This window comes from Archocentrus centrarchus, unplaced genomic scaffold (genome assembly GCF_007364275.1).
Source record: "Archocentrus centrarchus isolate MPI-CPG fArcCen1 unplaced genomic scaffold, fArcCen1 scaffold_52_ctg1, whole genome shotgun sequence".
Classification (NCBI taxonomy): domain Eukaryota; kingdom Metazoa; phylum Chordata; class Actinopteri; order Cichliformes; family Cichlidae; genus Archocentrus; species Archocentrus centrarchus.
The window spans coordinates 1,091,131-1,112,998 of record NW_022060274.1 but is presented as its reverse complement, the minus strand read 5'-3'; the positions used below and the strand labels follow the sequence as shown (position 1 = coordinate 1,112,998).

Genomic DNA, 21,868 nt, shown 5'->3' with positions numbered 1-21,868 from the left:
GTTGCATCTCTATTTATTATGGTAATGATGAGAGAAAACAGGCGCTGCTCTGCTCTGTTTCTGCACCACACCCATGAAAGAGCTCCTCTTTACCAAGTTATTAAAAGCCCTGCAGGGATTTTTTTAAGTTAAGAAAGTTTAGGAAATTGTTTTTATATCCTGAGTCGCACAGGTCTAAAATGTTCTTTTAAGCAGTTAGATAAAGAATTGGAATATTTATCTTTGGGAGCAAGTAGTCTTACAGTGGGTTCCACACTGTGAAAGATTAGAAGAAGAAAACATGAACATTTCATTAATAAAAATTGCAGCTTTTATCTGAAATGCAGTCAACAGTAATATTTAAAAGTTCATTGATGCCTCCCTGTTGGCACAGTGCAGATGTCTGTTCCTCCATCCCATTCTTGTAAATGTAGTGTTCTGATGATCAGTGAACTTGTTCAACGTTGGCCAAAAGAGTTTATTTGGAAGCTCTGATTTAGATTTTTTTGGGAGATTCTGTGACTTAAGATGTCACACCTCAATGATTAAATTACTGCTATAATATCTGAATTCACACAAATGTCTTATAGGTCAAAATGATGAAGTTATTATATTTTCTGTTCAAAAGGCCAACTTCACTGTGGCATTGTTATGATCATTTTACATTTGCTTCTTCAGTGCAGATATAAGTCTGGACTGATGGATGTAACGTGCGGCTGCACTGACAGTCTGACACACAAGTTTAACCGAAAACACTCTCAGTCCTTTCTCTGCTGACATGATAACGATAATAATGAAAATGAGTATGATAACAGTTGTGAAATGTACAGTTGTGAAAAAAGTTTTCTGCACAGTCCTGTGAAAAACTAACTACATCCTACTGTTTCTATGGGTAACCTGCAGCCAGGTGCTGCTAATCAAATGTACTTGATTAATTGATCATCAGCAAGTGTGAGCACCTCTGTAAAACCAGAGGTCTGGGCAGTTTGCAGCTCTGGAGCAGTCAAGTGCTCAATACAATGCAACAATGTTCCAAGAAGTGGGCGTTCCTCCAAATTGACCCCAAGGTCAGAATGTGCAACGCTCAGTGAAACTGCAAAAACCCCAAGAGCTGCACCTCAGACTGCATCTCAGATGGCAAGTTAAAAGTTAAAGTTCATGAGAGTTAGAAAAAGACTGAACTAGGATGGCATGTTTGGAAGAGCTTCCAGGAGAAAGTCTCTAAAAAGAACATGGCAGCAACAGCGGTCAGAGAGATGGACACATATGTTACATTCTGAATACATAAAGCAAGTTTGTAAACCATGGATCTCATGCTACTGGAAGATCAATGACCAATCAGAGCTTCAGATGAACTTCCAATAGGTTTACAGCTGTATTACTGCCATATGGTCATGTATTTTTGATGCAGGCAGTCTTGTATTAAAGTGTGTGCACAGAATTGTTGGCTGCAGTATAAATGTGCCACAGTAAAGTCCTGCTGTGACTGTGAATGTGGAGCAGTAGGATGTGTGGGTTTTCTGGTGGAAACCGCCATGGTTAGTTCTGCACCGCGCTTGGTGTGGAGGCTAAACCAACAACAGGCTGAGGTGCAGACAGTTTCCAATACGCCCCACTTCCTGTTTCAGAGAGAAGAAGCCTATTGGCTGGGACACAGACATCTCGTGGCTGACAGGGGAGGAGCTGCATGTAGAAGTTTTGGAAAATGTGCCACTCACCACACACAACTTTGTAAGTATTGTTAAAAAAAAAATGACAGTGACTGACAAGAGAAATGATGAATGCCACGTTCTGCCACTTGGGCTGACTTTGTTTTCCCCGTGTGTGTTTGATGAACAGGTGAGGAAGACCTTCTTCACGCTGGCCTTCTGTGACTTCTGCAGAAAGTTGTTGTTCCAGGGTTTCCGCTGTCAGACCTGTGGCTACAAGTTCCACCAGCGTTGCAGCACTGAGGTTCCTCTCATGTGCGTCAACTACGACCAGCTAGAGTAAGTGTGACGCAGGAAGTAACATACTACTGTGACCAGTTTGAGATTTAAGCTGCTTTTCTGTACATTATTATGTTGTTATGGTACAACAGGCTTTAGTTATTATTGAATTGATCCATTTCCTCTGCTCATGGAACCGAGAACCTCCGGTTACTTTCTAGTTATGGAAGGCACGCTGTTACGTGCGGCACATCTGTCAGCCTGCTGTGGGCTTTCAGTCATCCTTATTAACCTGCTCTCTCCTCTCTGATTCATTCCTAATGCTGATTAGCTGCAGGAGGCTCACCTGCACTCATATGAAGCCAGAGAAGGTGGAGCGTGGATGGTTGGCATCTCTGTCTCTGCCCCTCACCTCCGACAGCACAGGCGTTATTGCTCTGCTGCTGCTTTTGCAGTTTTGTTTCTTAGTTGAATCAGGAGGTTCCAGCAGACCTGTTTTCAGTTTTGGGTCTCTTAGTTTAGCTTATTAATATTAGTTTAGGGAAGAAGCCTGGGTGTTCTTGACCTTGTCTCTATGATCCACTCTTAGCTTTCATTGTAGCCTATTGTTGCACCAGTGAAGTGGCCGGGTGTGTGTTACTTCTACTTTGAGTTCGATTGTTTTCTCCACTTGTCACTTTTCAGTGATTTGGGATTCAGCTGAGTTGATGTAAATTCAGCAGTTTATTTGGAGACCCATTTGAAGCTGAAGAAAGCAAAGAAGATTGAACTGTTTGACCCTGTTTACATTTCTAAAGGAAAATATACTGCTGAGCTCCAGGGTTGGAGGTAGAAGTTGAAATGTGTGGTTAGAGCCCAGAGAAAGAGAACTTGTTCTCTGACAAAGATGTGCATGAGTGTTTAGCTTCTCTTTCACCTGAGCTGAGCCTGGATCATGAAAAGGTGAAGGTTGTGGTCCTTACAGCATACAAATTGGTGCCTGAGGCTTATTGTCAAAAGACTGTTATAAGAAAATGTACGGCCAGAGCCATGTTGAGTTCAGACATCAGAAAGAGGTACTTTTGGATCTCTGGTGTTTGGCTCTGGAAATGAAGACATTGGAGCAGCTGCGTGATTTAGTAATCATGGAGGAATTTAAAAATTGTTGTCTGGAGGAAATAACCAAACAGGTGCACTACCTGACGAGTATGTTCTTACTGAAACTCTTTTGAGAAACAGCCTCAGACGTCATAGTGCAATTCTCCCAGTTTTCGCCCTCCTAAATCCAATGGGAATTAGAAACAAGCTGATAAAGTGGAGTCTCTCAGTGCATATTGCAAGAAACATGGCCATCCAATCATTAACTGTTTTTGTTGAGTAAACAGAGCACAGCTCCAAAAGCTGCTGCGCTGTTCTTTGCACATCTGAACCTGAAACTGTAGATTTGGAAGTCTGTTCTCCGATCCTGATGGGAGGAATTGTTTCCTTGGCTGATGGTGATGAGACAGTGCCTGTGACAGTTCTGAGGGATACAGCAGGTCCCCGATCTGTTGATTATTTGCATGAGGTGCTGACAATCCCCCATCTGTGTATCATCATCAGGTCATTCTGTCTCAAATGATCCTGTTCCACACAGACTTTAACACTGGCCATAACTCGAGAACGATGTTCAGATTCACACCATAGATGCATCCTGTTCAAGTTAAACCCATCTCAAAAACATTTACAAATAAAAGCCTGAAATTTTAACTGGTCTTTCTTACATAAACTGGGACAGATACACAAAAAAAACCCTGTGGCCTAGTGGAAGTACAAAACTAAAACACTGAGGCATCCTATAGAGTCCCATTCTTGAACACACACTAAAAACATTTTGTGACAGTTTTTCGTACATACAGAACAGTACAGTTACTTAAGTATCCGATAGAAGACCCTAACCCCAAACATCGCAGCTGCCACAGGCAAGCAAGGATCAGGACAGCTTCAGTTATTTTCATATTTGATGCAGCCTTTACTCACACTTTTGTGTCTTATAGCCCCGTCATGAATTGGTGGTAAAAAAGATCCACAATCATGTGCCAAAAATGTTCATTTATGACATCAAAACTATGGAAAGAAATGACAGACGTGTATAACGGTTAACAAAACAAGTTGAAAATGCAGAGCAGTGGCAGTTGTGTCAGCACTAGTTTGATCGGTTTAAGCTTATATCTGTTTGTAGCTCTGCTGAGAAGGGCTGAATTAGAATGATCCTTTTTTTATCTTAATGCGCATTCTGCAGCTTGCTGCTAGTGTCAAAGTTCTTCGAGCATCATCCATTCACCCAGGAGGAGGTCTCCTCGGAGGGAACCACGCCTGTGTCTGAAGCCTGTCCATCACTTCCCCCATCCGACTCCATGGGGTGAGTCCTCGGGCCTGAAAAGGAAGAGATGATTTTCTCCTAATGTGCTTCTTTCTGCTGCCTCAGCAGAACAGTTAGAGTATGGAGTTTGAAGCTAATATGTGTGTTTTTTTATTTGGTTGTTGGGTTTTTTTGTAAGTTACAAACGAAATGTGCATAAAAAGTATCTGATTCAAGTCTTAAAAAACTGTTTCCAGCTTCTTTTTACTAACAGACATTGTCTCTCAAGCTCTATATGCCACACCACTGTGTCACCGTCCAAGTCCATACCCATCCCGCCCAGTTTCCGGCCCAACGAGGAGGACCACCGCAACCAGTTTGGCCAGAGGGACCGTTCATCCTCTGCCCCCAATGTCCACATCAACACCATTGAGCCTGTCAACATCGATGTGAGTCTGCTGGGCTGACTGTTTTTATTATGGGCATATGTATAGAAACAGAAGCTGAGATAGTGTGTGTGTGTGTGTGTGTGTGTGTGTGTGTGTGTGTGTGTGTGTGTGTGTGTGTGTGTGTGTGTGTGTGTGTGTGTGTGTTGCTGGGAGATAGCTTATCAGCTCCAGTGGTAGAGTGCTGGCTAGCACTCTGTAGCCTTTTACAGCCTCCAAAGGTTTCATTAATCTCAGTTTTGTAGTATAACATTTATAACATTCAGCATGTGTTATGTTTGTATGTCACTCAGGGTGGAAGCTGGCATCGCCGAGCCTGCTGACATTCTCACTAGACCTTTACTCCATGTTTTCTTTAATACCAGCTGATTTGTTGGCAGCTTCTGCCCACTAAGGCCAAATCCCAGTCTCTACATTTGGCCCTCCAGATTCTCACAATGATGCAGTCCTGTTTCTGTTTGGTGGGCTAGGTGATCACTACCTCTCAATCACCAAAAGAAACACAACTACAAGTAGTCCTGACATAAAATTATCTTTAATATATCTGTTAAGTAATAGATACTGTATTTTAAATCCCTACAAGCACAAGTACCAAATCATCCAGACTCTGTTAGCGTTAAGGGGAAAGAATACACACCACCATCTGCACCGCTGTGATTGGAGCTACTCTGCTAGACAAACGTGCAATAACACCATTTTGCTTTGTCATGTTGTTTATTCTTTATTATTTACTTTCTCTATTATTAATAGTAGTGTTTTAGTTCTCATTTGCTGAACGTTTCAAGGATCAGTTTTCAGGTTCTGGATTTCTATGATATGGATTCATACAAATACCATCAGTTTGCAAATCCTCATCTATTTATGTGGTGTGTTCATCCTGTGTAGCGATGTGGCTGCAACGATGATGGCGCGGTGCTCATGTTTTTCTTTCTTCTTTTGTTTCAGGACCTGATCCGAGATCAGGGTTTGCCACGATCAGATGGAGGTAAAGATCAAAGACTTCACACTCAGCTAATTCCCCATCATCGCACATCTCTGTGCTCGTGTGTGCGTGTGTGCGTGTGTGTGCGTGTGTGTGTGTGTGCGTGTGTGTGTGTGTGTGTGTGTGTGTGTGTGTTTAGTCCTGCAAGATTTGTTGGTCAGGGTTTTCAGCGATGAGCAGTCTCAGTGCTCCTCCAGGCCGAGCTCTTCCTCGTATGTAACTAATAAATTTTGCAGCTTCATCACACGTTTGGTGACAATAAAATCCTATAGAGATAAATTAAAAGTCCATATGGTAGTCATGATTACAGATTAATGGATTGTGGAACGAACAAACTTTGCACCAAAGCATCACTGGTTTCCAGTTTAATCTGGATCTGCAATAAAATACACAGTGTCGATATCTGTGACGTACAGATTCATTAATGTGTTTTCCATTCAGTGCTGTGTGGCAGTTTTAGGCCCTGAATCTAATCTGAGGAACAGTGTTCAGTTATTGCCTGACTACAAAGTGCAGTAAAAAAGCCAAATCCAGTCTCACCTCAAACCTTACTGTGTGAGATCAGGGCCCTGTACTACGAAGTGAGTTCAGCATTCCCGTTCTTCTCTGGATTGACTTCCTGTATCATTGGCAGTCATAATAAGCAGTCACACAAAGCTGATAAGTTATCCCGTGTTTCACCTGCGCCTCGATATGAACGGGGTGGTGTCGGCAGCAAATGAGCATCACAAATGAACACAGATGAGGGATAAAGAAAGACAAGGGAAGATGAAACTGTACTCTGAAAACATATGAAGATGTTACACACATAATACAGACTGAAAGGAACACAGCAGCTGCAGACAAAGTTTAGTATTGTATGAATGTGTGTGTGCTTTACACACTGAGGTCAGTAAGACCTGAAAACAGCTACTATTATAATAAAGTTTAGCCTATTTGAAGTGAGAAAAGAGAGCCGACATAAATGCTGACTGTGTAAGTCAAAAGACTCCACTAACACAACACTGTCATTAACACAAGGCACAGTCTGCAGGATTATAACCCAGTATTCCATTAAATTAGTGTTTACATGTTTAGTTTTTATTCTTTCTGCTGCAGCCTCGGTGGGCTCTGAGCGGGAAGAATAAATATAAAAACGTAGCTTCAGACTCGGCTAACGTGTGAAGTACAAACGGGTACCCTGTTTTAGAATCGTATATCAATTGATGTGAAATTGTTGTTAACAGGAAATAAAAAAATCCAAATATAAAGTTGCATCTAAGAATCTATATTTGTTCCTGGTGCCGATCGGGGAAACACAAACACCTTCAACACCGCTGGAAAACTTTGGAGCCTGCTGCTGTCCGAGCACACAGGTCCAAGGCTTCTTCCAGGAATGGTGGTGGGGCTCATTGGTCAGTAGGTGGTGATTTCATACCTATTGATCTCTAATCCAGAACATTGACAGTAAAAGTTACAGTGGCAATATACCCTGGTAAACAGTGGATCAGTTTGATATTGAACACCCGGGTCAACCCTGAGCTCACCTGCTTCGTAGCACAGGCCTCTGAAGACTGACAGCTGAATGTAGCTCTGACTGTGTAGCCATAGTTAGAGCCTAGTTAGTCAGAGAGGGGCGTGGTGAGTAGCAGTGATGGTCTGTCTGTCTCTCTTTGCCCTGCAGCCCCCCCGACCCACCCCGCCTGCTGCTTGAGGAAGCACCGAACACGGACCTCAAGCCCCCTCCTATACTCCTATCCCAATGACATAGTGTTTGATTTTGAGCCCGAGCCTGTTTTCCGAGGTAGTTAGGCCTCTGTGTGTTCCTGTGTTGTTCTTCCATTCACACACACACACACACACACACACACACACACACACACACACACACACACACACCCCACCAACATCTCCACCTCAGCCTTCACTTTCTCCTTTATGTTGTCACATGCTCTTTGAACCACACAGCTCACAGCACAGTATCTCACACACACACACACACACACACACACACACACCGCCTGCTCAGTGGTTTCTGTGCTCTCATGTTCAGTCATCGGCTAAAAAGAGTAAAACGTGTCCTGTTCACTGCAACAACTCGTTAGCAAGCTTTTACATTAAGATAAGCACAGTCTTTTCATATTCTAATTATTTCACATTTTCAGATTAGTTTTACATTTGATTTTTGTTGTCTTGCTTCTATTTTTACATTTTGGGAGGAGGATTGTAATTTAATAATGACGTTGATAGAAACAGACGTTAAGATTCATTCTCAGTATTTATTCTGATTTTATTCAGTTTTGTGGTTGAACCTGTAACTTAAAATTATTTATTAGGATTTCAAATCTAACAGCTAACTCTAACATTTATAATTATTGTCTAAACTGGCAGCTGTTTAAAACCAACAGACGTGTGTGGGGTGGTGTTGAATCAGTAAGTTACAAATATATCACAGAGGGATCTTCAGAGTACGTCATTATCTGTGAAATCCTGTAAATCAAGTCAGAAAGCTGAAGAAAGCGGAGACACATCCAAGCTTCTCTGGGAGTCTTCATGCTCAGTGTCCACTGACTGCAAACCGCAGTGCATACAAGAGCTGCTAACGGCTTATTTAGCACACCTATAAAAGAGCAAAGGAGTTGCTGACATTTCAGCAGCACTTGATGCACTCGTGTTCTTCCTGTGAGGATTTATTGTGTCATCACATTGCTTCCCAAACAGGTCTGTACGCGGTTTGTCATGTTCTTTGCTCAGATTAGCAAAAACAACTTTTAAAGGCCTTTTTTGAAGTGAGCTGATTAAAAATGCTGGAAGGACAGGTAGCTCTTTCAGATGCTGTTTAGAATACAGATGTTAAGTTCAGGAGCAGTGCAGAGTCCTGGAAGGAGTCGTTAAATATAACAACAGCTGCCATCCAGCCAAGCACCCCCTCACCTGTCCTGTACATGTGAACACACACACACATATACACACACAAAAAACTGATACAGAAGCCCCAGTCTCTGCCCTCTACCACCCCCAACCCCCACCCCTGCCTTCTCTAATCTTTTTGACTGGTCTTTTCCACCCTCCAAACCTTTATTCTTTTACTCTTTTCTCTTCTCCTCCAGGCTCAACCACAGGTCTGTCTGCCACACCTCCCGCCTCTCTGCCCGGCTCTCTGACCAATGTCAAGGTCCCACAGAAGTCACCGTGCCAGCAGAGGGAGCGCAAATCGTCCTCCTCGTCCGAGGACCGCAATAAGATGGTGAGGGGCTGTCACCAGTGCTGATGTTGTGCTGCAGCTCATTGTCTGCTTGTGCTGATTGGGTGTCCTTTAAAACAGAAAACGCTGGGGAGACGGGACTCCAGCGATGACTGGGAAATCCCAGAAGGTCAGATCACTCTGGGTCAGAGGATAGGTTCTGGATCTTTTGGAACAGTCTTCAAGGGAAAGTGGCATGGTAAGACTACACTATGTTGTCACACTTGCAGTGAGTAAAGAAACAGTTTCATCAGTCATTTATTAAATGAGTCACACTTTTGCACTGATTTTCCCACACAGCCATTTCTGGGGTTTACAGAGAATGGTCTGAAAAGCTTAAATATCCAGAAAGCTGCAGCTTGTTATAAACCTTGCTGAGAGTAGAGGTCAGAGGAGAATGGCCAGACTGCTTCAAGTTGATAGGAAGGCAAAACTAATAAAACCACTTTGTTATTTTGTGAATGGACTGCTTCTTATATAGTGCTTTTCTACTCTACACACCATGTCTCATTCACCCAGAGAAGAAGGAAGTGCAAATAATGAATAAACACAATCTTTTCATTACATACACAAAAAGTAAAAGAAGGAATCTTAATCACCTTTGGTAAATGGGCTGATTCTTATACAGCACTTTATACAACAGGCCTCATTCATACAAGCTTCTACAGCTGAGTGCTTTCTATCTAACATTCACACACATTCATACCACAACGGTCGCATCGGAGAGCAACTCAGGCTTCAGTATCTTGCCCAAGGATACTTTGGCACGCAGACTGGAGCAGCAAGGGATCAAACCTCCAACCTTCCGATTAGTAGATGACCTGCTCTACCTCCTGAGCTACAGCCAGCCCGGTTATTAATTATTTAAGCATTGTGACAGACTAAGTTAACAGTTCATGTGCATATTTTATTGTAACTTTATGTAACGTGGTGGATGGGAGAAGCTGAAAGGTTCACTTTTCTTCACAATGGAGTTGTTGATCAGGTGGTTTGATGAAGGACTCCTCCAGCTGCTTCCCACTAAATAAGAATAAGAATAACTTCACTGATCCCACAGGGAAATTCATCATGTGTCTGACAGAATTGAAAAGCCTGATGGCTGTGGGTACAAAGGAAAGGAATCTTCCAGTACTGATGTTCTTTTGTTCCGAAAAGTTGTTCAGGATGGCTTCTAACATCATTAGTGAACATTTTCCCACCACCTCTCCCGGAGTGTCCATTCTGGCTCCAATTACAGAGCCAGCAGTGAAAGTGTGTGTGTGTGTGTGTGTGTGTGTTGGTGGTTACAGGAACAAGCGCTGCTGTTTTGGACAGCTCCACCTGAGCTCACCGTCTCAGTAACTGCTTCTTTGCGCTTCACTGCATGTGCGTTCAGGCAGACTCCATGTTAAACTCTAACAGCACCGTCATCACTGCTGCTGTTGTGTTATCAGTCCTTTTGTTGAAAAACTGGGGCCTGTTTGAGTTTCGTGTTGTAATACTTTTTATTCGCATGCGCGCTCCTAAATACGTTTCTGTTGCAGGTCTATTTTTAGTCGCAAATGTGGGTGAAATGCTGGCACTCACATGGTGACACTTAGAGGTTCTTGGATTAAATGACATTTTTGTTGAGGACTTTTTAATATAATAGTTAATATATAGTATAATAGTTCAAGTTAGAACTAGATTTCCAATATTTCAATATAGTTTTGGGAGATTAAACCATTTAAAATGAGAAATACATTACTTCAGGACAAAATAAGCCACTATGAACACATGCAAAATGAAGTCAGATGGGGTGAATTGGGACGTGACCAGAGCCAAAGCAGGGCTTGGATCTGTGCTGCTGTGCAAGGGGACTCCGACCAGGACTGCGTTATGGACCCTATGATAGGTGGATCTGGTTCTGGCCCAGTGAGACTGATTTAGGTGATTTTTAGTGGAAAACATCTTAGTGTCATGGTCCTGGGCCGGTGGCCCAGTGTTTTGAGTTCTTTTTGTGAAGTTCTGTTTTGTTCTATTTCTAGTTTTGGTTATAGTTTAGTATTAGGACTGTAGTTTGCCTTTGTTTAGTTTTCCATGTTGATCCTGGTCTTCCCTGTGTTCCTGTGTGTATTGTCTGTGTCTTGGCCCCTTTGTGTTTGGTTTGACATCCCAGTGTTCCCTGTGTGTTGTATCTAGTTTTTCTGTTTTGGTCTGTGTAGATTCCCTCTGTTAAGTTTACATGTATGTGTCACTCATTTCCTTTTCCCTCATTATCCCTTTGTGTATTTAAGCTCTCTGTGTTGTTTAGTTCCTTGTCGCATCATCGTTGGTTTTTCCCTGCTGTGTGCTTTATGCCACGGTCATGTTTATGCTACGTTCTAGTCTTTTTGGATTAAAGCTTTAAGTTATTGTTAACCTCCTCGTCTGAGTCCTGCATTGGGGTCCTCTGCCTCGCTTTTTAATATTGAAAACATATATTTGCTGGAATATGTATTATATCTTTACTAACCCAGGGGTTACTAAAGTATTTGGATAAAAGTTTAGGACAAGACCTCCAAATTAGGGAAAAATAGCAGAAGGTAATTAGTTGTCTACTGAAAGCTTTTGTTTTATGAAATGGGGCTTTAATGTTATCCTGACTTCTACATATAATTAATGGTGGGAGCATTTCCCCATTGGTGATGGGTCTTGTTTAATCTTAACTCTATTAGCTGCAATTCCAGTAGTGTAAAAGCAACCAAGCAGCATTAGGACCAGAAATAAGGTGTCGTAGGTGCCTTAATGCTAAAAGCAAGTCATTTTAGCCTGTTGCTAGGTAGTTGCTAGGCAACATAATCTCATCATAATGTAGATAAGAACCTTCAGGGGCCTAATATGTACCTGTGCACCATGTTTGGTTGTGAAGTTCTCGAGTATGTAGAAGGAGCTGGTGGACAAAGAAACAAACACTTCAACAGACAGAGATTTTGTGTATTACAGTAAGATACAATAATGCAACACATGCAGTTATTAATGTCTTTTATGAATGTCTCTGATTAAACAATCGGAAGCAGACTTCATGACGGTAGGCTGATGGCCCAACATCCTCTAGTGGACGCTGTGCTCACTGCTCGGCACCGTGGAGCCTGAATGGCATTTGCCATAGAAGACCAGAACTGGCAGGTCCACCACTGGTACCCTGTGCTTTACACAGATGAGAGCAAGTTCCCCCTGAGCACCTGTGACAGATGTGAAAGGGTCTGAAGAAGCTGTGGAGAACGTTATGCTGCCTGTAACATTGTTCAGCATGTCCGGTTTGGTGTTGGTTCAGTGATGGTCTGGGGAGGCATATCAATAGAGGGACACAGACCTCTACAGGCTAGGCAACAGCACCCTGACTGCCATCAGGTATGAGGATGAAATCCTTGGACCCAATGTGAGACCCTACGCTGGTGCAGTGGGTCCTGGGTTTCTCTTGGTGCATAGCAGTGCCTTGCCTCATGTGGCGAGAGTATGCAGGCAGTTCCTGGAGGATTCACTATAGACTTGCCCCCACGCTTACCTGACCTAAATTGAATGGAACACTTCTGGGACATTATGTTGTGATCCATCCGATGCCACCAGGTTGCATCTCAGACTGTCCAGGTGCTCAGTGATGCTCTGGTCCAGATCTGGGAGGAGATCCCCCGGGACACCATCTGTCGTCTCAGTAGGAGCCCTGACACTGTCAGACATGCGTACAAAGCACATGGGGGCCATACAAACTGCTGGGTCCCATTTTGAGCTGCTGCAATGAAATTTTGGCAAAACGGACTAGACTACTGCTTATTGTTTTCACTTGGATTTTTGAGATGTCTTTGGATTCAGACTCTGTAGGTTGATCATTTTCATTTCCATCAAACGGTGTGGCATCCTTTCATTCCTGACACATCACCCGGTCCATAACAGTGTGGCTGTCCAACAGGATTTTTTCCCCATTGTTTTTCCTTACAGGATAGTGTAATTAAAAATCTGTGACAATGTGGCACTTCCAGTTTGGTTTTAAACCAAAATCCTAAACATAACCTGCTCTTGAACACAGGTTATTTGTTCACCTAAAGTTACCGTGGTTAAAAAAAAATGAGAGTCGCCTTTGTCACAATGAAAACTCCGACTTTGAGCATAACATAGTTAATTTTGCTTCATAGTACATCCGTCTGGTTGTCCACTAATCTCAGGTTTAGAGGTTTGATACACAAACCTTTCTATGATAAATCCAAATGATTTGCATGTTAGTAGACATGTTGCTTAAATGGAAATAAGTGATGTTATGTAGCAGCTCACTAGGTGTTCCTAGTCAGCAGGAAGGCCCAGAGGAGCACAGTTAACATCCACTTTGGCCAACTTTTACTAGCATATTTTCCCTTGGCCCCCAGGTGATGTGGCAGTGAAGATGCTGAATGTCACTGCTCCCACGCCACAACAGCTTCAGGCATTCAAGAATGAAGTGGGAGTCCTCAGGTAATCCTGCCTTCTCCTTTCTAGCACCTGTTTCCCTTCGTGCACCTGCAGGCGACACAACATCATCTTACTGTCATCAGTGTAAATCTGCTGGCTTTCTGTAATTTGAACAAGTTGTGTGTTTGCACCAGGAAAACGCGTCACGTGAACATCCTGCTCTTCATGGGCTACACCACCAAGCCCCAGCTGGCCATCGTGACCCAGTGGTGTGAAGGCTCCAGTCTATATCACCACCTGCACATCATCGAGACCAAGTTCGAGATGATCAAGCTGATCGACATAGCCCGGCAGACTGCTCAGGGCATGGAGTGAGTGACCCCTCAAACAACAAGAGCAGTCAGTTTTCACAATGTGTGCAGACATACAATAACTCTAATAACTTTTTGGTTTTCGTCCTCAGTTACCTGCATGCCAAGTCCATCATACACAGAGATCTGAAGAGCAACAGTATCCTTCTGAAACATTTCATTCAGTCAGTTAAACATTAGTCACCAGTTATAAAGTAGGGTTGGTATTATAGAAGTATAAGTAAGAAATATTTAATTTCACAGAAAAGAAGGAGGAACACACGTTACAGCAGGTACAGTATGAACATCTCAGTGTTTTACTTTCTCCTACAGATAAAGGAGCACAGTGAGCTTCAGCTCTATTAGCAAGCAGCCGGATGGCCCTGAGCTCTTAGTAGGGGCAGTAACCAGTCAGGTCATCTCCAACAGGCCTGACCTTTTCAGGCTTCCACCGGTAGTGAGAACTCACCAAATAACCAGACCAGCTTAAAAAAATCCCCAACAGTGGGAATCCCAGAGTAAGACATAATACAATATTATTAGAATGTGTTATCCACCAAAGTTGTATCACAACGCAGTGATTCTGTAATACCAGATGCACTACAAGACAAATATCTGTGCAGCTGAAGAAGAAATAACACAACTCACAAGGCAAAAAGCAGGAATGATTTATTCAGTGCTTTCTGGTGTCCAGTGTGTGGGTATTGTCATTTTTAGCTTGGTTGTTTGCAGCATCTGTTCAACAAAACTTTAACATTGGTCGTAACTTAAACACAATGTGACCTTGAATGTTCAGATTCACATTATAGATGCATACTGTTCAAGCTAGACCTGTCAGACTTCACACACTTGTTCGCTGACTTTAATATAACAGCACTTTGACCCCTCCCCCCGTTACAAGTCCAAAACAGCGCACTCCTCAGTGGTGCTCTTGTTAGTTAATCGATAGCATACCAGTGTTTATTATTATTTTTGATAAGACAGGATCAAAATGGAAGCTCCATCCTTGGAACAGTCCTGCATGTGTAAGAACTAGGAAGTAGAAGAGAGTGTTTCCATGACCTCTTCTCCCAGATATTTTCCTCCATGAGGACCTGACGGTGAAGATCGGGGACTTTGGTCTGGCTACAGTGAAGTCCCGCTGGAGCGGTTCCCACCAGTTTGAACAGCTCTCAGGCTCCATTCTTTGGATGGTTGGTGTTCATCTCCTACAAGACACCTTTCACATTTTACCTGTTTTATAGTTCTTCTAGTTTACTTTCTGTCATTCGTTTCGTATGATGTGTGCTTTCTGAATGTGCTTATCCTTTGCCTAAATTATTAATCATCACAATTACAATGATAAATAAATTATATTTCAGTTAAGACCGAAATAAACATTATTGAACTATTATGAGTTTTAGCAAATAGATGAATGATGAGAAGCCACTTTATAGAGCAGTGCTCCAAACAAAAGTAGGAAACAGGGCTCCCTGGAATCTACATGCTGATGGCTGAGTCTGTGCAGGCTCATGGAAACGCTAGGCAGCCACGACAAGCTAGTGAGGGAAAGGAATAGTTGCAAATAAGATGATCTGAAAGAATTACAATGATACTTAAAGACAGGGATCAGAGAGCGATTGGAAATATTATTAGACAAGTATAGTAACACTGATGTGAATTTAAGAGAAAGCAGAGTGATCAGGTGTGCAGATCAGCAGGGGGAGTAAAGACGACATGAGGGGACAGAGCTTCTCTATTAACTCACACATGAACTCATTTCCAGCTCCACCTTTTTATTTTTGGTCTCTACTAGAGGAGCTTTGCATGACTCACAGTTCAAAATAATAATTTATCTTATCCTGGGCTGCAGCTCTTCAGGTCGTCCTTTGTCCAAAATGACGTGTTGTAGCTCCCCATGTTAAAGGCCACCCTCCCTTTAAAGCCAGCTGTTGAATGACATTTGTAGCCAGAAGTTATGAACAGCGGGTGGGTGGGGCTTTTGTGTTTTCAGATAGATCTGTGTACCTCAGATGATCATACAAGGATATTGGACCATGTAAAAACACTGCCTGAAGAGGCGTGCAAATTTGGCTGTGTTTAACACCCACCACTGTACTTTAGACACTATGTATATATTGCAGAAAATATAGTATTATAGGCCCCCTTTAATTACAATGACATTAACTTCAGTCTAAAAGATGGACTTATGTAGACCTTCCCCTTGTTTTTCTCAGTTTGCACTCAGAATAAGTAAATTAGCCACAGTCAGCGTGACTTGTGTGTTTGTCAGGCTCCAGAGGTAATCCGGCTGCAGGACAAGAATCCCTACAGCTTCCAGTCAGACGTCTACGCCTTTGGCATTGTACTCTACGAGCTGATGTCAGGAGCGCTGCCCTACTCCAACATCAACAACAGAGACCAGGTGAGCGGAAACGATGATCACACTGCTGCACTACTGCCGGTGCTGTTGGGCCAATTCGTTTTTGGAATACTTCTATTATTATTATTATTATTATTATGTCACCAAAGGGGATTTAAAATCAAACAATCAAGATGTGATTTAAGTGTAAACTTTCAGCTTTCATTCCAGGGGTTTAACAAAAGTATTTAATCTGGAATTACAACCATTTTTATGCAGAGGCCCAACAGAAATGAGACAGAATAACACAACTTTAAACACAAGGATTGGTTTTAATACTGGATGAAAATCCTTTGCTGTGGAATGACCGCCTGAAGTCTGGACCCCACGGACGTCACCAAATGCCGATTTCCTCCCTGGAGATGCTCTGCCAGGCCTTTACTGCAGCTGCCTTCAGCTGCTGCTTATTTCTGGGTCTCCCTTCAGTTTTGCCTTCACTAACTGAAAAGCATGATTTATTGGATTGAGATCAGGTGATTGACGTTCCCACTGAAGAATATTTTAATTCTTTTTCTTGAGAAATTCTTGGGTTTCCTTTATTGTGCACTTTGGATCACTATTAATTTGCACTGGGTTGCTATCTGATCCATGTTGCAGCATTTGGCTGAATCAGAGCAGGGAGTATAGCCCTGTGTGTGTGCTGTACAATTCATCCTGCTACACATCATCAGAGCTGGTTTTCCACTGGCAGCCATACATGTCCATCTGTCACATTATTTCCATTGTTTTTGGCAGATTATGTTCAGTGTTTTGAATCATGAGCTGTTCCTTTCCTTCGCCATATTTTTCTAATCCTATCATTCTGGTAAAAGTTAATCTGGTACAAGATTATGTGTCTAAAGATTTCTTTTAAGGTCTTTTAGATGTTTTTCTGGCAAAGTCCAAACTGGCCTTCCTGTTCTTGAGTGTAACCAGTGATGTGCACCGTGTTGTTAGCCCCGTGTTTACATTCATGAATGCGTCTCTTGATTGTAGACCTTGACAGTGATAAGCCCACCTCCTCGACAGCGTTCTTGGTGAGATGTTGTGAAAGTTTTTCGTAACAAAGGAAAGAATTCTGCGATCAGCCCCTTCTGTCTTCTTTCAGGCCTTTTGGTATTGCAGAGCTGGCCAGTGTAGTCCTTCTTTTAAAGAGTGTAACAGATAGTATTCTCTCAGAAAGAATTGGAAACATTCATTTTCTCTTTTCTTCTGTTTTGACCTCATATTGAAAGTTTTAATGAACAAGGGAGCAGTCAACTCCAGATCTTTTATCTGCTTAATTTGTCATGAAACAGTGAGGGAGTAGGCCTAACCTGGCCATGAAACTGTGGGTCAGTTGTCCATTTACTGTACACTGTAATTCCTTAACAGTTAATGCAGTACTTTTCTTAAATCCCTTGAATTAAAGCTGAAAGGCTGCACTTAAATCACATCTTGATTATTTGATTTAGAAACCATGGCAGTGGTGTACGAAGGTAAAATTACAAAAAAAAAAAAAAGTGACATTGTCCAAAATCTGTTTGTGGGTCTTCTCGTGCATCTGTAGCAACATTCTTGTGAACACTAAAGAGTGAGATACATAAAAGTAGTTTACACTGCAGGTATGTTGCATGGAGAAGATGGTCTGGCTGCGTTTTGGTGCATATTAATAGAGTAAAATGATTTTTCTTTTAATTTTTATGTTGTCTTCAGTGACAACAGCTGACAGTTAAAAGTGGTGCTTGGTGAAGCCTGCTTTGTGCTCATGTTCCTTTTCTAATCTCTGAAGCCTGAAAAAGGGCAACTGGACTTTTTAATTAAATAGAGGCTTGAATTTATTAACAGATCAATGCATTCTGTTTCTATTCAGATTTAAAAAAAAAAAAAAAAGAAGTCCAGTCACCTTTTTTCAGGCTCCAGAGACGACTATGACCTGGATGATTGATTTTCCTAAGATCGCTTCTTTGCAGTTTTACTTGATGTCCACCTACACAACCATGCCAGCTGTTTTCTGTGTGAAGTACACATTGTTGTGTGTGTTGGGGGACACATGAATTGTCCACAGAAGTGTCAATTTTTTCACATTCTCGCCCTGGATCAGCTCATCTCAGCTGCTGTGTCACTGTCTGAGCTGCCTGATGATGGCTGAGATGCCATTTCACTCCTGCCAACAGAATGTTTGACTGCCACAAATTTTGCAGTCACTTGTACCATCTGTTCCCAACATAGATCATATTCATGGTGGGTCGAGGTTATCTGTCTCCTGACCTCAGCAAGGTTCGCAGCAACTGTCCGAAGGCCATGAAGAGACTGATGGCTGACTGCCTGAAGAAGAAGAGAGAGGAGCGACCTCTCTTCCCTCAGGTGAGAACAAGTGCAGTTGAGTTTTATTTACATAGCACCAAATCATTTGGCGGTCTCCCTGGCTGTTAGCTGATCACTTGGTAGTTTGCTAGTGCTAATAGCTGCACCCGCTTGCTAATTGTGCTAATTCTGAGAGCAAACCGCTGAAATCCTCAGCCGGGCGCAGCGGCGGGCAACCAGCCACTGGCTAGAACCCTGTAAACTGGTTCCCAACACCATAAAATCTGAATAGAACCAGAATGCAGTGATCTGTTAATAATATCAAGCCTCTGTTTAATTAAAAATATGGCCACAAAAGCAGTTCCTTCTCCAGGTTGGGGCTCATTTAAGAAGGCCTGAGGAGTGGAAAAGTGTTTTTTGTGGTCTGACCAGTCAGAATGTGAAATTCTTTCTGGAAATCATGGGCGCTGTGACTCTGAGGCTAAAGAGCTCACAGTTCAAAGCCATCATGGGATACATCACTGAGGGCTTTGTTAATGCTTAATGATATTTACTATAATCTGTACAAGCACCATAAAAACACACCAAGTTAGAAGTCCATAATACAACCCCAATTCCAATAAGTTGTCACACTGTAATTAAAAACAGAATGCAATGATCTACAATAGAACGAGGGAAACATATGAATTGTTTAAACTGAGAAAATATGCTGTTTTAAGAAGAATACCAGCTCCTTTTTTACTTTGATGACAGGAACACGTCTCACAAAAGTTAGGAAGGGCGATGCATCTCCTCTTCTGCTAACAGCAGTCCATACATGTCTGGGGACTGAGGAAAGCATTTTTGGGAAAAAAATGTTCACTTCTTTCATTTCATAATGTGCCAAATGCAGGAAGACCAGTTTGATCTGCAGCCTCTTCGACTACAAAGCAGATGCAACTTTTTGCAGATTGGTGAACCTCTCTAAGACGCTCTTTTTATCTCTAATCATGTTATCGACCTGTTTCCAAATGAACTCATTTAGTTTCTAAATGTTCCTCCAGCTGATTTTTAGTATCACTTACTCTTCAAATTTTTTCCCTGTCCCAATTCTTTGAGACTGGCTTTTTCCATCAAATTTAAAATGAGCTAATATTTTTCATGAAATAGTCAAATGTCTTAGCTTAAAGATTTGATATTTTTCTGTGTTCTAAATTTGGGTTTGCAAATGATTGCAGTCTGTTTTGATTGACCTTTTACCCCATCCCAATTTTTAGAACTGGGGCTGTAAAATAGCAACATTAAAAACATGATGAGTTGTTTAGCAGAGCGGTGGCAGCTGGAACAGATGAGTTTTTCCTGCACGCCGGTGTACTGTATCTGCCTTTTTCTCCTCACTTTGAATAGACCTTCGACGTTGAGGTTCAGTGATCGTACCAGCTGAGAAAAGAATGTAGAAACAGGTTCAAATAAATGAGAATAAAATATTGTGGCGTTGACTTAAAAACACACAGCTTGCGATGAAAGTGCATGCACTGGTGAGCTTTTCTGCAGAAAGCACATGCTGAAGCTCAAAGGTCAGCTTCTTATCCAGCTATTTATTCTGCTACACATATTCAATAACCTGATCGTTTGTCTTCCTAAAATCCACGTCCAAGAAGCACAACTTTGCACCACTCTGTGAAATCCCCCCTACAGGGCCATCAGGATCATCACTGCTGACAGGAGACATTGACTGTGTTATCGACAAACTTAAAAACTATGGCACCCGTGGGACGATCAGGCAGAGGAAGGAACATTAGCTGAAACACCAGTTACAAAAAATCCATCAGCCAACATGTCAAACCAGATCAGTGTTATGAGTACTCACAACTCTTTATTGCTACAGTGGTAAACGGAGTGGTACAGATGTAGTGCTTTTCTACTCAGAGCACCCAAAGCACTTTTAAAATGTGGGGCTGAATACAACGAAAAGCTGATGGAAAAAAAAAAAAAAAAAAAAAAAAAATCAATCAAAATAGGTCATGCAGAAGTCTTTGGACCCTCCAAGTCTGCCACTTTACTAAATCACATTGACTAAAGTGGACATTGCATCATCAACACCCCAGCCTGACCTATAGGGAAAGTGGAACCGGTCCATATTTGTTTGCACTGTGTTCAGAAATGCCTCTTTTACAATCTTCTTAAATGCTTTTATTCTAAGAGAGCTAAGCACTGTAGGCTGCAGTCATGAAATGACTGTGGGGCGTTGTTTTTTGGCACTGGCACAAAGACATGACATCATCATATGGGCTGTCCCAAATTGTTTGGGCATGGTAATCTTGGTTTATGTAAACTTTTGACTTTGCAAAAAGTAATAAAAATGCCTTAAATAATTCTCTCTCTCATTATTCTGGCATTTTTGCAAATCTAAATAATTTTGGTAATCCTAATTGACCTAAAACAGGAAAGGATTGTTCTGATTTCATGTCAGACACTGAGAAAATCATGCATATGTCTTTTTATACAGTATGTAAACTTCCGGTTTCAGCTGTATATTTAGTAAGCTTGAGCTGTTTGGCTTGTTTTTGTTGCTCCCTGTATTGATTCACGTGGTTAAAACTGATATGTCGTTGAGTAATTGAAGCTTTTGGATAAATGAAAACAGATTTCCAGGAACAACCAAATCTTTACAAAATGTTGTCTATGCAGTCACAGTCTCTGTGAGTTCATCCAGACGAGACACTTTGAAACAAGACCCAGTCTGTGCAACTGTTAAGGTCCTCGAGACTTTGTTTCGGCTTGTTTCTCTTCGGGACCACGTTGTAGGACAGAATCGAGTATAGAACCCAACGATCAGACGTGCCAAATGGAGCTCTGCCAAGATATTTGTCAGCTCCCTTAACAGATCCACAACAACAGTCCAGACATTTCAAGAGTTGTGAGCATCATGTACTGATAATGAGCTGTTTGACTTGTTTTTGTCCACATTAAGGGCCCGTCACATATAACTCGACAGTGGCTCCGCAGTACTCTGAAACCCATCATTTCTTGTGCCACTCGTGAATAATTTGCTGCTGTGTTAAGCAGCACAAGCTCGCCCTCTGGGGGAGAACTCACATGTGCCGGCCGAAGCTCAACACACTTAAACTTTGGCTGCAAGCTCTGTGACGTAAATTTACATGACCAATAGAAGCAAAGAATGACAGGGCGCAGCGCATACTGTACACATGAAGAACGTAAGCGAGCACAAAACATGACATAGTACAGATAGAGTGCAGCGGCCGCTCACTCAACCCAGCGGTCAGTGTGACATATCCCGCCTGCTGTGTGTCTGCACAGTGTGTACCTGATGGTCACTGTGTTGCAGCAGTTTTTGTGACAGAGACACAAGTCACTGTGGAACAAAAGTGTTTCCTAAAACCATCGCCTTCCAAATCAGAATCAAAGTCTAGTTTCTGTTAAAGCAACGAGACGGGTGCTGCTGCACTTGGCACATGCTTTGATTTTATTGGAGTCACTCAGCGTTAGCAACTCTCCCCTCTTTTCCTCCGCTTGGATTCCCGTCTCCAACTCTGCACTGGAAGTGTGTGTGTGTGTACTCACATTTGTACAGCACTTTTCTAGTCTTACTGA

At 42.2% G+C, this 21,868-nt stretch overlaps 1 protein-coding gene across 1 annotated transcript in view; it reads left to right on the top strand.

Annotated features, from left to right (window-relative positions):
* The window catches only part of braf (B-Raf proto-oncogene, serine/threonine kinase), a 43,430-nt gene that overhangs the window by 14,268 nt on the left and 7,294 nt on the right, over positions 1-21,868 (top strand). The window contains exons 5-17 of the mRNA XM_030725275.1: positions 1,608-1,710; positions 1,819-1,967; positions 4,168-4,287; positions 4,517-4,676; positions 5,619-5,658; positions 8,745-8,881; positions 8,960-9,077; positions 13,237-13,321; positions 13,453-13,629; positions 13,722-13,768; positions 14,683-14,801; positions 15,881-16,012; positions 18,200-18,334. Of these exons, the coding sequence (XP_030581135.1) occupies positions 1,608-1,710; positions 1,819-1,967; positions 4,168-4,287; positions 4,517-4,676; positions 5,619-5,658; positions 8,745-8,881; positions 8,960-9,077; positions 13,237-13,321; positions 13,453-13,629; positions 13,722-13,768; positions 14,683-14,801; positions 15,881-16,012; positions 18,200-18,334 (1,522 nt within the window). The remainder of the gene's footprint in view (positions 1-1,607; positions 1,711-1,818; positions 1,968-4,167; positions 4,288-4,516; positions 4,677-5,618; positions 5,659-8,744; positions 8,882-8,959; positions 9,078-13,236; positions 13,322-13,452; positions 13,630-13,721; positions 13,769-14,682; positions 14,802-15,880; positions 16,013-18,199; positions 18,335-21,868) is intronic.